Below are 13404 nucleotides of genomic sequence, written 5' to 3' on the forward strand. Positions count from 1 at the left end.
TTATTATGGAGTAATTTAACTATGGAATGGCATACTGGGATGTGTAGTTTCTCACCAGCTACATGTGCACAGTTTGCTCATTCTTGTTTCATTAGCATCATATGGAACATGTTACAACAACTCTTTCAAAAACACACTTTCTCTTGTCCCATCACATACTTCACATGAGCAGAACTGTGCCCATAACCTCACATCACACCAATGGTGCATGTTTCATATATCAATGTGGGTTATTAGACATGGTTGTGTTCACATGTGACATTGAAGTGTAGCACTATCTACAAACACACCTTTCTATTAGTCTCAAAACATACATGTAACATATGTACACACATATGACATTATCAGGGGGACAAAGACCAGGGCAATTTTTCAGCAGTCTCCAGCAGGAACTGAGGCCCTTATTCTAGTTCACTCTTTCGGCCCAAATATTTCTTTGATGGACAAAACCATGTGCACTGCAGGTGAGGCAGGTGTAAAACCCCACCCAAATCTGATTATCTCTGCACAAGTAACACCTGCCTCACCTGCAGTGCACATGGTTTTGTCCATCTAAGAAATATTTGGCCAGAAAGAGTGAACTACAATAAGGGCCTCAGTTCCTGCTGGAGACTGCTGAAAAATTGCCCTGACAAACACACTAACCTTTTCTTCACCGCGTCCCAAGTTCTGACCACTGGTGCCACCTGGTTCACTTCCTCTGTGATCTTCTCCCAAAGGTTTCTCCTTGCACTGGCACCCGGCTTCCTGGTTGCCAATTCAATCCATTCGCGTGCCCTGGGCACTAGAATTCGCATTTCGGCCTCTACAAATGCAGGGTTTCTCCTTTTGGAGGTGGTATCCTGCTCAGTCCTCACCCTAGATGTTGCAGCTCGTTTTCTGGTGGCCCCAGTTCTCTCACCATGCACCTGCTGGGTCACACCTGTTTGGAGAGATGCAACCTCTTGTTCTGGCTGGTTGCTTGGCCCTTGTGGAGCTGGTGGAGGTTCACCAGGGCCTGTTACTGAGGAGCCCGCTTGATCTTGCAGGCTACTCCTCTCTTGGGCCCTCCTTCTCCGCTCCTGTTCCCTCTTGTTGAGTGCATCAAGCAGGGATTCTGCTGTAGCTCTCTGCAGAGCGTCCTCAGCTGCGGAATCGTCTGAGTCAGACATGTTTGCAGCAATTGTGGGCTGCATCTGACTGAATATTTATATGTTAATCTCCCGCCACGAACAAGGGGGCGTATATTTTTTCCCGCAAGGTAGATGCAAATTTACGCCGATATTTCCCGCCGATAATTACCGCTTAAATTACGCAGGTCTCAATGCACCTGATCAATCACCCGTATATGTATATACACAGGTTGTGGAGCATTGTGGGCTACATCGTGAAATGTGTGCACCTGTCATTCCAATGATGAGTGTTGTCAGCTGGTATCTGTTGGAGTTCGTGTATGCCTTGTGAGTCACATTTCAAAACATCACGTTACAATGCTTTCCTTACATATGTAATGTGTATGAAATTGTCATACAGCAACATGTCGCATTGTGGCCCTTTAAGCAGCGTAGTTATGACTACAGGGTTGCGTGTATTATGTTCCGCACACTGTAAATACAGTACTCCTCTCCATGCATATCGGTGTATCGTGCCCCCTTTAAGCAGCGTAGTTATAAGTAGAGGGTTGCGTGTATTATTTTCCGCGCACTGTAAGTACAGTACTTCTCTCTTCATTGAATTTATGCTGTTGGTTGTGGTGTGTGTATATCGGAACGGTCCGCGTAAGTTTCTATTCGCATCCAGTTTGTTACTGTAAGAGGGATTAATAAAGTTAATACCAAACAAACAATTTTTTACACCAATCAGCAAGCACCAAAAGTGATATATGTACCTGCAATTAATAACTGCGCCATTGCCAATATGACTTCCAACAGAGCTAGGCCATTTTCCACCCCTGAGCTGTTGGCCCTGGTCGACGTGATGGACCGTCACCTGGGGCCCAGGGGCCCATATGTCAGCAATGCCGACAAGCGGCGGGCGTATACTGCTGCCCGCCGCCTGATCTTCTCTACGACCGGCGTCCGCAGAAGCCTGGGGCAGGTTGAGCGGCGCTGGTCAGACCTGCGCCGGCGGCAGCCGGTTCTTCTCAGCAGCCTTCGCCGCCATATTGCCCGATGTAAGTTTTGATTACTAGTATGTCAGCGTTTTTTAGCAATGTTTTGTGTACTTTTTATAAATATGTTCCTGAGTATGGGGGTGTATATGGGGGTGTATATGGGGGGTATATGGGGTGTATATGGGTGTATATGGGGGGTATATGGGGGTGTATATGGGGGGTATATGGGGGTGTATATGGGTGTATATGGGTGTATATGGGGGGTATATGGGGGGTGTATGGGGGTGTATATGGGTGTATAGGGGGTGTATAGGGGGGGGTTTAAGTAGTTGATCAGTTTTTGGGTGTAGGATATCAAATAGTTTGCATGATAAATGTCTGAAATATCACAGCAATGATAATTTTGAAGGTTATGAGCATGACTAATGTGAATTTTTCTTTCCCCCTTTTTTATGAAACCCAATCTTCGATTTCTATGCCATCAACATGAACATTTTAGCACGGGCAAGGGCACGTATGGAAGCCCGGGACCAGGCAGCCCGGGAACAGGCAGCCCTGGAGGAGGAAGAGGAGGAGGAGGAAGAAGAGGAGGAGGAAGAGGAGGAGGAGGAGGAGGAGAAGAAAGAGGAGGAGGAAGAGGAGGAGGAGGAGGAGAAGAGGAGGAGGAAGAGGAGGAGGAGGAAGAAGAGGAGACACTGGGTGCAGTTTGGACCCACACCATTTCCCCATCCCCTTCCCCCTCCACAACCCCCACCCCCTCCACAACCCCCACCCCCTCCACAACCCCCTCCCAAACCCACACCCCCTCCCCAACACTGGAGACAATGGGTGCAGTTTGGACCCACACCATTTCCCCATCCCCTTCCCCCTCCACAACCCCCACCCCCTCCGCAACCCACCCCCTCCACAACCCCCACCCCCTCCACAACCCCCCCCCCCCCACCCCATTTCCTACCCCCCTACACCTCTCCACCACCCACCCCCAAACCTCTCCACTCCCCAGTCACACCCACTACCTCGGTCCAAACACCAGGACCATCCTCCTTGCTCCTGCCCCCCCCAACCACTGCACAGCCAACCAGCGGCGCCCAGGATGGCTCAAGTAGCCGTAAGTAAATAATGTGTCTAATGTTGACCTACACATTTCTACACATAAACAATCACAACAACCACATATGTGTATCCAACATCAACATTAGTTGCAACATATCACTGCAGGCCGACCATGAGGTGTGTCCTGTCCTTCTCCAGGAACAAGGCTCCCCTTGGTGGTTTTTTTGAGTGTGGCCATGCCTCACCCCTTGAATAATTGACATAACAGTACATCCAATGAGATATCCGACATTAGTGGTGTGGTAGTTATGTGGCTCCAGGTGTTGGGTAACTCCAGTTCCCAGCATGATGTGCAACACAGGGCCAGATTATAATGGAGGCGCAAGGGGTCAGTGCCCCTGGGACCCCCTCTAGCTAGGGGCCCCCTGTGGTTGTCATTTTTTTTTTTTTTAAAGAAAATGTTTAAGTTATGTTTGTTTTTTTTAGCTAAATGTTTTGTGCATGGGTGGGGTAGTGCTGCAGCTTCACCTATCTGCCAATGTGACAATGATTTATGGTGCTGAGCATCGGGAGGCAAGGCACACTGATTGCACAAGTGTGCAGTGCATTTCTGGGAGTTGACTAAGTCCCATGACACTTTGCACCAGAGGACAGAGGCTGAGAAGTTTGTGCTGAGCTCTGATTGGTGGAGCTCATTACATGCTTCTCAGGTCCATGGAGAACAGCAGCAGCAGCTTAGTCATAGGAGGGTTTTTAATCAGAGGCAGCACTAGGACTGTGAGGTCTCCTCCAGAGTAAGGGGCAGAGGGACAAACACAGGCTTTTCATGTGGTGTGTGTATATATATATATATGGTGTCTATTATTATTCCGAGTGCCGCCAACCCCCTGTCTATATATATATATAGGTTAGAGGAGAGTCCCCCAAAACCAAAGTACCAATTGGGATACAGCATACATTCATTGATGAAGGAGTAATTGAATTAATGTTATTTACTATGTACAGTATGTGTGTGTTAACATATTTTTTTTTAGTACTGTGTTTACAGCAGACCCATCTTCAATGTAGTTTCTAAATGTATGTGGCCTTCACACATAACTCTGAACTTTTTATTATGTACAAATACAACAAACATTTGTGTATGTTATATATCAGTGGTTCCCAAACTGTGTGCCGTGGCTCCCTGGGGTGCCTCGGGACACATGCAGGGGTGCCGCGGCTTGGTGGTCTAGGACCAACTCAAATTATTAATGGTTAATTATTTATGAGCAAAACCAGTGCTGGGGGCTGCCAATCATAGAATGTGTACAAACAGAAGCAAATACTGCCCTTTACCACATAACTGCCACTAAGAATCGCATATAAACCCAATCTAATTAATTTTTTTGGGACCTAGGGGTGCCGTGAAAAAAATTCTGATTCTCTAGGGTGCCGTGAATCAAAAAAGATTGGGAACCCCTGTTATATATTAATTTTTTGTTTTATCCCTTCATTACAGACACTGAACAGCAGCAGGAGGAGGTGGCAGCAATAATGCGGGAAATAATGCTGACCCTTGTCTACCTCCAGCTCCTTTTTGGGCTTCTGGAGGCCCGCCTTTAATTTTTTATTTATCCCCCCCCCCTTTTTTTTTGGTATAAAATAAAAGTTGGATTACAGTTCGAAATTGCCTGTGTTTTTAATAATAAATATGTTAGAGGGCGTGTAAGGGTAGGCACATACAGATGTGTACTGTAAGTTATACTTGTAATTTGAGGTGAGGGGTAATGATTGATGTGTGAATGTGTGTGTTTTTGAGTAAAATAACACATAGTGAAAATGCATGAATGTTTAATGTTGTTCGATTAAAACATCACACATAACATCAGGGTAGGTATACATGTTACACATTTTGGACAAAGTAATTACGTACATAATTTAGTACATATACAGAAACACCAACATAACTTGATTTAAAAGTAACAGCAATATGGGGACACATAGATAGTGATTAAAATGCCACATTAGAACATAACAAATATACATGTAATGAGGGTTCAAATGTAGTTTTATTAGGTCTTTATTAAGGTAGACAATTGAGTTAATAGAAAACAATAAGTGAATAACAAATAGATTAATTAATCAATTGTCAGATTAGTAGTTGAGAGGCAAGATTTGCAGGTCCATATATGTGAAGGGTATGCCAGCGTGCACGGACGTACGCTCACTCTCACGAGCGGTGACATAAGCTGAGTTTTCCATTGAAAACAATAGGGACCCGTCCGTGCAAACTGGCGTACGCTCAGATCTCCGCAAGAAGTCGGTGGGGAGACGGAGGAAAGACGGCCGTACACGGCGCCGTACGCTCAGTTGTACGCCTGTTGTCGGAGTGCAAGGGCTGGCCCGTCCGCGTACGTTGCCGTACGCTCATTTGTACGCCACTCCCCTTCTACGTTATTTCTGCCTGTACGTAAGCGGCTGATTTGTGGGTGGACTTAACCCTAACGGCCGCGTACGGCTAGCGTGCGGTAATGGCGAACGTACGCACGTTTGGCCGCTCCGACCAGAATAACCTCCATAGAGTGTAAGCAGCACTGGGGCAGGAGCTGATGTGACTGATATGCTCTCTGTAATGTGTGTACATGTGATAGGGAATATAGAGTGTAAGCAGCACCGGGACTGATGTGACTGATACGCTCTCTGTAATGTGTGTGTACATGTGATAGGGAATATACAGTGTAAGCACCACTGGGGCAGGGGCTGATGTGACTGATACGCTCTCTGTAATGTGTGTACCATGTGATAGGGAATATAGAGTGTAAGCAGCACTGGGGCAGGAGCTGATGTGACTGATATGCTCTCTGTAATGTGTGTACATGTGATAGGGAATATAGAGTGTAAGCAGCACCGGGACTGATGTGACTGATACGCTCTCTGTAATGTGTGCGTACATGTGATAGGGAATATAGAGTGTAAGCACCACTGGGGCAGGGGCTGATGTGACTGATACGCTCTCTGTAATGTGTGTACATGTGATAGGGAATATAGAGTGTAAGCACCACTGGGGCAGGGACTGATGTGACTGATACGCTCTCTGTAATGTGTGTACATGTGATAGGGAATATAGAGTGTAAGCACCACTGGGGCAGGGGCTGATGTGACTGATACGCTCTCTGTAATGTGTGTACATGTGATAGGGAATATACAGTGTAAGCACCACTGGGGCAGGGGCTGATGTGACTGATACGCTCTCTGTAATGTGTGTACATGTGATAGGGAATATAGAGTGTAAGCACCTCTGGGGCAGGGACTGATGTGACTGATACGCTCTCTGTAATGTGTGTACATGTGTTAGAGAATATAGGGGCCCATATATCATGATCACATTTACAATGCGATCTTGGGCGGAATATTACCGCCCAGGATCGCATTGTAAAATGCGATCATATCGGGGCAATTTATCAATATTAAGGGCGCAGGGACAGGGCTCTGATAGGAGCCCGTCCCTGCGAAGCCCTAACCCAGAAGCCGGGAGGTCAGCGCATGCGCGGTTATGCGTGGACCCCCGCCGACCCCTCTTACCACACTGCCCTACTCGGGCAGTGCGAAGTGAAGCCATAGGCTACAATGGGCTATCGCCACATTACAATGGCAGGGGTGCGATGCCGGGCTGCCCAATGTTGATACATCGGGCAGCTTTGCATCCCCCATAGAAACCTATGGGGGATGCGGCCGGTGGCACTGCAGGGGGGGGGGGATCGCAGCAGGGATCTCCGATCCCTGCTGCGGTCCCCCTTTAATACATTTGGGGGATACTAAATATTTGCGGTGAACCCCCAAAAAACGGATGTTTTCGGGGATTTAACCGCAAATATTGCTTGATAAATGCGGCTTTGCCATCGATGTAGGGAAACCATCTGGTCCTCCCACATCGATGGCAAAAGTATTCAACATCGGCCATAAACCATCGATGATTTGAAATCATTGGTCTAATGGCATCCCTAGAACTGGAGGAGGGTGGGGGACAGTATGCAGCTCCCGGCAGTGGGTGAGCGTCTCCTCACACTGGGAGGGAGTGAGCGTGCATGAGAGCAGGAGGCTGTATAATAGTGGTATGTGGGCAAGACATTGATCAAAGTTGTGGCGCTGGTGCAGAGGACCGTGGGGACACTTCTGGCAGTGGGGGAACCTGCAGCTCAGCAGCTAGGGCCGGATTTCCCACCTAGGGGCGGCACCTGCTTGTGGCGAAATGCAGGAGCGGGGTCGCGGGGGTCCACTGGGGGGGGGGGGGGGTGGAATTGCCGGAAGGGGGTCATGGGGGTCTGAAAATTGCGGGAGGGGCGCGGGGGTCCGCAAATCTTGGGAGGGGGGGGGGCGTGAATCGCGGGAAGGGGGGGTCCGCAAATTGCGGGAGGGGGGTTGTGGGGGTCAGTGAATCGTGGAAGGGGGGGTTGCAGGGGTCCGTGAATCGTGGGGAGGGGGCGCGGGGGTGCCGTGAATCATGGGAGGGGCGCAGGGGTGCTGTGAATCAAGGGGGGGTGTGTGTGTCTAGAGTCGCGGGAGGGGGGGCGCGGAGGTCCGCAAATTGCGGGAGGGGGGCTGGGGGGGGTCACGAATTGTGGGAGGGCGCCGTTAATCGCAGGAGGGGGGTCACGGGGGGGGGGGGGGGGTTTGCCGTGAATTGTGGGAGGGAGGCGCGGTGCGCGAATTGCTGGAGGGTCGCGGGGGTCTGCAAATCGCAGGAGGGGGCGCGAATCACGGGAATCGCAGGAGGGGGGTCGCGGGGGTCCGCGAATCGCGGGAGGGGATCCGCAAATTGCGAGAGGGGGCGCGAATCATGGGAGGGGGGCCCGGGGAGGGGGGTCTTGCTGCGAATCACGGAAAGATGCAGGGGTGGCCATGAATCGCGGAAGGGGGGTCGCGGGGCAGGGTCACGGGGGGGGGATTCGTGAATCACGGGAAGGGGGGGGTGGGTGCTGGCAGAGGGGGGTGTGTGCCGCTCACCTGGTGGCTTTGGAGTAATATGGTGGGCGTGTACTGGTAGCCCTGGCTGGGCGGTGGGAGGTGATGTCAAGGGGGTGGTGGTTTATAGAACACTGGTCTTTTCCCTAGGGGGGGGGGGTTTGTGTATCCCGCTGGGCAGGAATGTTATATACACAGGGGATGAGTGACAGATCTGGCTAAATATATAAGAGATTGCAATGCAATTTTGATTAAATTTATCCCAACCCATCCACATGATGCAGAATCGGATAAGTAGACCTGTATAGGGGATAACGTTCTCCTCAACGCTGATACGGGCGCACAGATACATAGTATACCACTCAGACAGAAGCTGAGGCTTCTACCCATCATGCATCCGGGTCCCAGCTCAGTACCCCTGATCACACCGGGTCCTCTCTTTGTGCCCACTCGAGTCCTCAGCCCTAGTCACATAGGTGTTCCGTTCCCGTCATCCTGCGCAAAGTGTCAAATATTGAACCTTCTTTATATAATTGTTTTTGGGACCTCGCACCCACGATTACATTTTATAAGAATTAGTTCTTGATTCCGATGTGTATGGAATTGCGCAGACATCGCTGATGTAAATGCCGCAGGAGGCTCCTGTAGGAGATAGACGCCATATGTTAGCAGCTGTGAGACGCGACCATCGTTCTGAGCATGGACGCTGGATCATGTCAACCATGCTGCGGCGAAGCAGACCCACAAACATCGGAATTTACGCAAGCCATCGAGTTTGATCCAAATCGGACCATCAGTGAACTCATCGCCACTAACCCCCACATGGCCTATATCCAGCATTTAGTATTACTCCGGGTGGCTCTCGGCTGCGGCCAGGAAACGCCGTCTACACCCATCTCCGTCTTCTCTGCAAATGCTTAATGATCAGTTATTTCATGTGTTCAAATAGAAGATGGAACCATCTGTGCACAAGGAACAGTCACAAGATTTGCTGTTGGTAATATTGTATTGCCCCCTTGCACACAGTTATACAACGCTCCCACAATGTTGGTGTTCTGGTAGGAGAGCGGGTTATTTGTGTCTGCCCTCCTGTAACAATACAATGTGTAATGAATCCGAGTTCCTGGCCCATAGGCCATCTCTCTCTATACTCTGCCCTGATCCTTTTATTTAATCTTTCTTGTATTTCTTGCTTATTGAATATTTGTTATACTTTATTACAGCACAGTTACGTTTTGTCTTACCCACAACAACTTTATCGGTTACAATGCTGCATGGACGCTGTATATTACATAGGAATTTCAATGTTCTTCCTTTCTGACATTCGGTGACATTTCCCCCCCACCCCCTCCCCCCAGAGCAAGCCTGTTTCTTTCCAAAACACTTTTAAATAAAAATCACTGGGACTTATGGGGTAATTCAGACAGGATTCCACGGCCGGGAATTTGTGAATGAATGTGTTCGCGGTGCGAATGGCGTCACAGGATCACCGTCGGATGATTATCACACCGGGCACCAGTCATCGCAGGCGACGTGTAGCGGTGCGATGGATACAGCCATATGCGCCCGAGACTTACAGGCGTATCCGGCCATATTCCACGCACGCGCGCCTTCTTCCTGTCAATCATCTTGTGAACGGCGTACTAATAGAAAACCATGATTTCATTGCTAGACATCCTCGCGCATTCTTACTGCGGGTCATACGCATGTGCAGACTATCGATGATCAGCAATGTGCAAATTAGCAGCCATGCAATCAGGTCTGAATTACCCCCTTAATTACTCACCTTCCGATGTGCTGTCTTCTCCTCCAGCGTCAGAAGCCGCGTCTTCTGCCACAGGGCAAGTGTGTGTGTGTGACCCCTCTCCCCCCCCCCCCCAATGTGAGCCAGCCACTGGGAGAACTACATCATCCTGCAGCCCTTGCGTCTGCCCAGTAGCCCGTCTCCATTCAGAAGATGGGGCAGAGACCACCAGGAGCTGGGGAGACCCCCAGAGAGGTATCATTTTTTATACGCTGCATGGTTTAAGCGCTGAAACCACAACAACAACAACAACTTTGTTTATTTCTATACCGCGGGTATTAGAATCACACATATCCACCTAGTGTTCCTTCTAAGCTTATTTTGCAGGGTGCCGAGCCCTGCCCATTTTTTTAAGCCTTTAAATGCGCCCTGCCCTTTTCTTGTGTGGGACCGTGCGTCCTTCCACCCACCCGCAACGCTGACATGTCACTGCGAGAACTCTCTCATCCGCAGCTGTCTGTTCCAGCTCCCTCCGCCTCCCCACCGCGCTGTCACACCGCTGAAGTCCAGGATGTCAGCTCTTTTAAGGGCAGCCACCCCCCCCCCCCTGCCGGACTGAAATGCCGCTAAGCTCTCTGATAGCAGCATCTGTCAGTCAGCTATTATCGCCAGTGAAGCCCTCCCGTTAGACAGGAGGGCTGGCTGGGTTTGCCTTTCCCACCCTGGTCAACGAGCATATAATACCCCTCGGCAACGGGCATATAGTACCCCTGGGCATATAATACCCCTGGGCAATGGGCATATAGTACTCCATGGCAACGGGCATATAGTACCCCTGGGCATATAATACCCCTCGGCAATGGGCAAATAATACTCCATGGCAACGGGCATATAGTACCCCTGGGCATATAATACCCCTGGGCAATGGGCATATAGTACTCCATGGCAACGGGCATATAGTACCCCTGGGCAACAAACCTCTTTGGCAACTACGCATGAATCCCTTGGAATTGAGTAAGAAACCCATGGCAACGAGCATGTAGGTTAAGGTTATGTGTATTGTATAATACAATTAGGCAAATTAATGTTTTTCAATTAGAATTCATTTTGCAATCCAATCTGAGACTGGTGCTGAGCCAGGCAGAGTCAATTCACATTTCTCTGTCTGCACCTTGCTGAGGATCAGGGACGATGGCTTTATTGGCCAAACAATTACAAGTAGTTTTTAGGTAAAAAAAAATAAAAAAATCAACATTTCCGCTAGATAATGCTCCACAAATCTAGTAAACATACATTTTATCCAAAAATAATCACTTTTGATATTTTTTTTTACATTTTTAAAAATGCCAAATTACCATACAAGCACATTTTTTAAATATTGTGTTTTAATTTGGTTTAAATTTCATTTATATTTTCATTTCAATCCTTTGTAATCAAACAAAATTCCCTTTTCCGGGGTCCAGGCTAATCATTCGCACCCCACTCCTGCGAGCACCACGAATAGCTGTTTAATTGGATTAGCGAATTCTCAGAATGCACATTGCCAATGTCTGAAATAACTCGCACCTAACTGCACTGTCCCATATAAACCTGAAGATGGCATTAGCCATTGTGGCCTATGTGCTGCTCCTGCTACCTGCACAGCAGAAGCCTCACCTGGAACCTTGTGCTGGCAATGTGATCTTGGGTACTAATATTGTGTCACCATGGCACTGCAAATGTGATCAGTGATAAATGGGTCCCCGAGACGCGGACACGACCCCGCGCGCGGGGGGGAAGGCCGAGACGCGGACACGACCCCGCGCGGGGGGGGGGGGGGGGCGCCGAGACGCGGACACGACCCCGCGCGGGGGGGGGGGGAAGGCCGAGACGCGGACACGACCCCGCGCGGGGGGGGGGGGGGGAAGGCCGAGACGCGGACACGACCCCGCGCGGGGGGGGGGGGAAGGCCGAGACGCGGACACGACCCCGCGCGGGGGGGGGGAGGCGGGGAAGGCCGAGACGCGGACACGACCCCGCGCGGGGGGGAAGGCCGAGACGCGGACACGACTCCGGGGGGGGGGGGGGGGGGAGGGCGATAGTGACATAAGAGCAGGGCTATTTTTGTGCAGGCTCCAGCAGGAACTGTGGCCCTTATTCTAGCTCACTCTTTCTGACAAAATATTTCTTAGATGGACAAAACCATGTGCACTGCAGGTGAGGCAGGTGTTACCTGTGCAGAGATAATTAGATTCGGGTGAGGTTTTACACCTGCCACACCTGCAGTGCATATGGTTTTGTCCATCTAAGAAATATTTTGTCAGAAAGAGTGAACTAGAATAAGGGCCACAGTTCCTGCTGGAGCCTGCTGAAAAATAGCCCTGCATAAGAGGTATAGTGGCACGGTATGGGCTAGGGATACGGAGGCATGGTTATATCTAAGGAGGCACAGTAAGGGATACGGGGGCACAGTTAAGGATATGGAGGCACCAGTAGGGAAGGGTTACTAGGGATATGGAGGCATAGTTAGGGATATGGAGGCATAGTTAGGGATATGGAGGCATCAGTAGGAAAGGGTTGCTCTGGATATAGAGGAACAGTTAGGGATATAGAGGCACAGTTAGGGATATAGAGGCACAGTTAGGGATATAGAGGACCAGCAGGGAAGGGTTGCTAGGGACATGGAGGCACAGTTAGGGATATGGAGGTACAGTTAGGGATATGGAGGCACAGTTAGGGATATGGAGGCACAGTTAGGGATATGGAGGCACAGTTAGGGATATGGAGGCATCAGTAGGGAAGGGTTGCTCGGGATATAGAGGCACAGTTAGGGATATAGAGGCACAGTTAGGGATATAGAGGCACAGTTAGGGATATAGAGGACCAGCAGGGAAGGGTTGCTAGGGACATAGAGGCACAGTTAGGGACATAGAGGCACAGTTAGGGACATAGAGGCACAGTTAGGGACATAGAGGCACAGTTAGGGACATAGAGGCACAGTTAGGGACATAGAGGCACAGTTAGGGACATGGAGGCACCAGTAGAGAAGGGTTGCTACTAGGATATGGAGGCACAGTTAGGGATATTATGGAGGAATAGTTAGGGATATGGAGGCACCAGTAGGGAAGGGTTGTTACTAGGGATATAGAGGCACAGTTAGGGACATGGAGGCACAGTTAGGGACATGGAGGCACAGTTAGGGACATGGAGGCACAGTTAGGGACATGGAGGCACAGTTAGGGACATGGAGGCACAGTTAGGGACATGGAGGCACCAGTAGAGAAGGGTTGCTACTAGGATATGGAGGCACAGTTAGGGATATGGAGGCAACAGTAGGGAAGGGTTGTTACTAGGGATATAGAGTCACAGTTAGGGATATGGAGGCACCGCTAGGGATATGCGGATATGGAGGCACAGTTGGATGAGTTAGTACCTGGTGAGTGGCGCACAGGAGGACGCCCCCGGCTGTTATACAGAGGTCCCCCTAGTGATAGGGGTCCTCCCGGATACGTCCATGACATTACCCGGTACAGAGCACCCGGCCAGTCACCGTCCTGCAGGAACCCCCCTCCGGGACCCCCAGCTCGTCACACTC

General features: G+C 49.9%; 1 protein-coding gene across 1 annotated transcript in view; it reads right to left on the bottom strand.

Annotated features, from left to right (window-relative positions):
• GRK5 (G protein-coupled receptor kinase 5) overlaps positions 1-13396 on the bottom strand; it is a 149813-nt gene extending 136417 nt beyond the window's left edge. Inside the window, exon 1 of the mRNA XM_083149924.1 lies at positions 13243-13396. Coding sequence (XP_083006050.1) covers positions 13243-13330 — 88 coding nt within the window. The 5' untranslated portion in view covers positions 13331-13396. The remainder of the gene's footprint in view (positions 1-13242) is intronic.
• Between the last annotated feature and the right edge of the window lie 8 nt (positions 13397-13404).

The sequence above is a fragment of the Crinia signifera genome, chromosome 6, assembly GCF_055691185.1.
Source record: "Crinia signifera chromosome 6, ASM5569118v1, whole genome shotgun sequence".
NCBI lineage: Eukaryota > Metazoa > Chordata > Amphibia > Anura > Myobatrachidae > Crinia > Crinia signifera.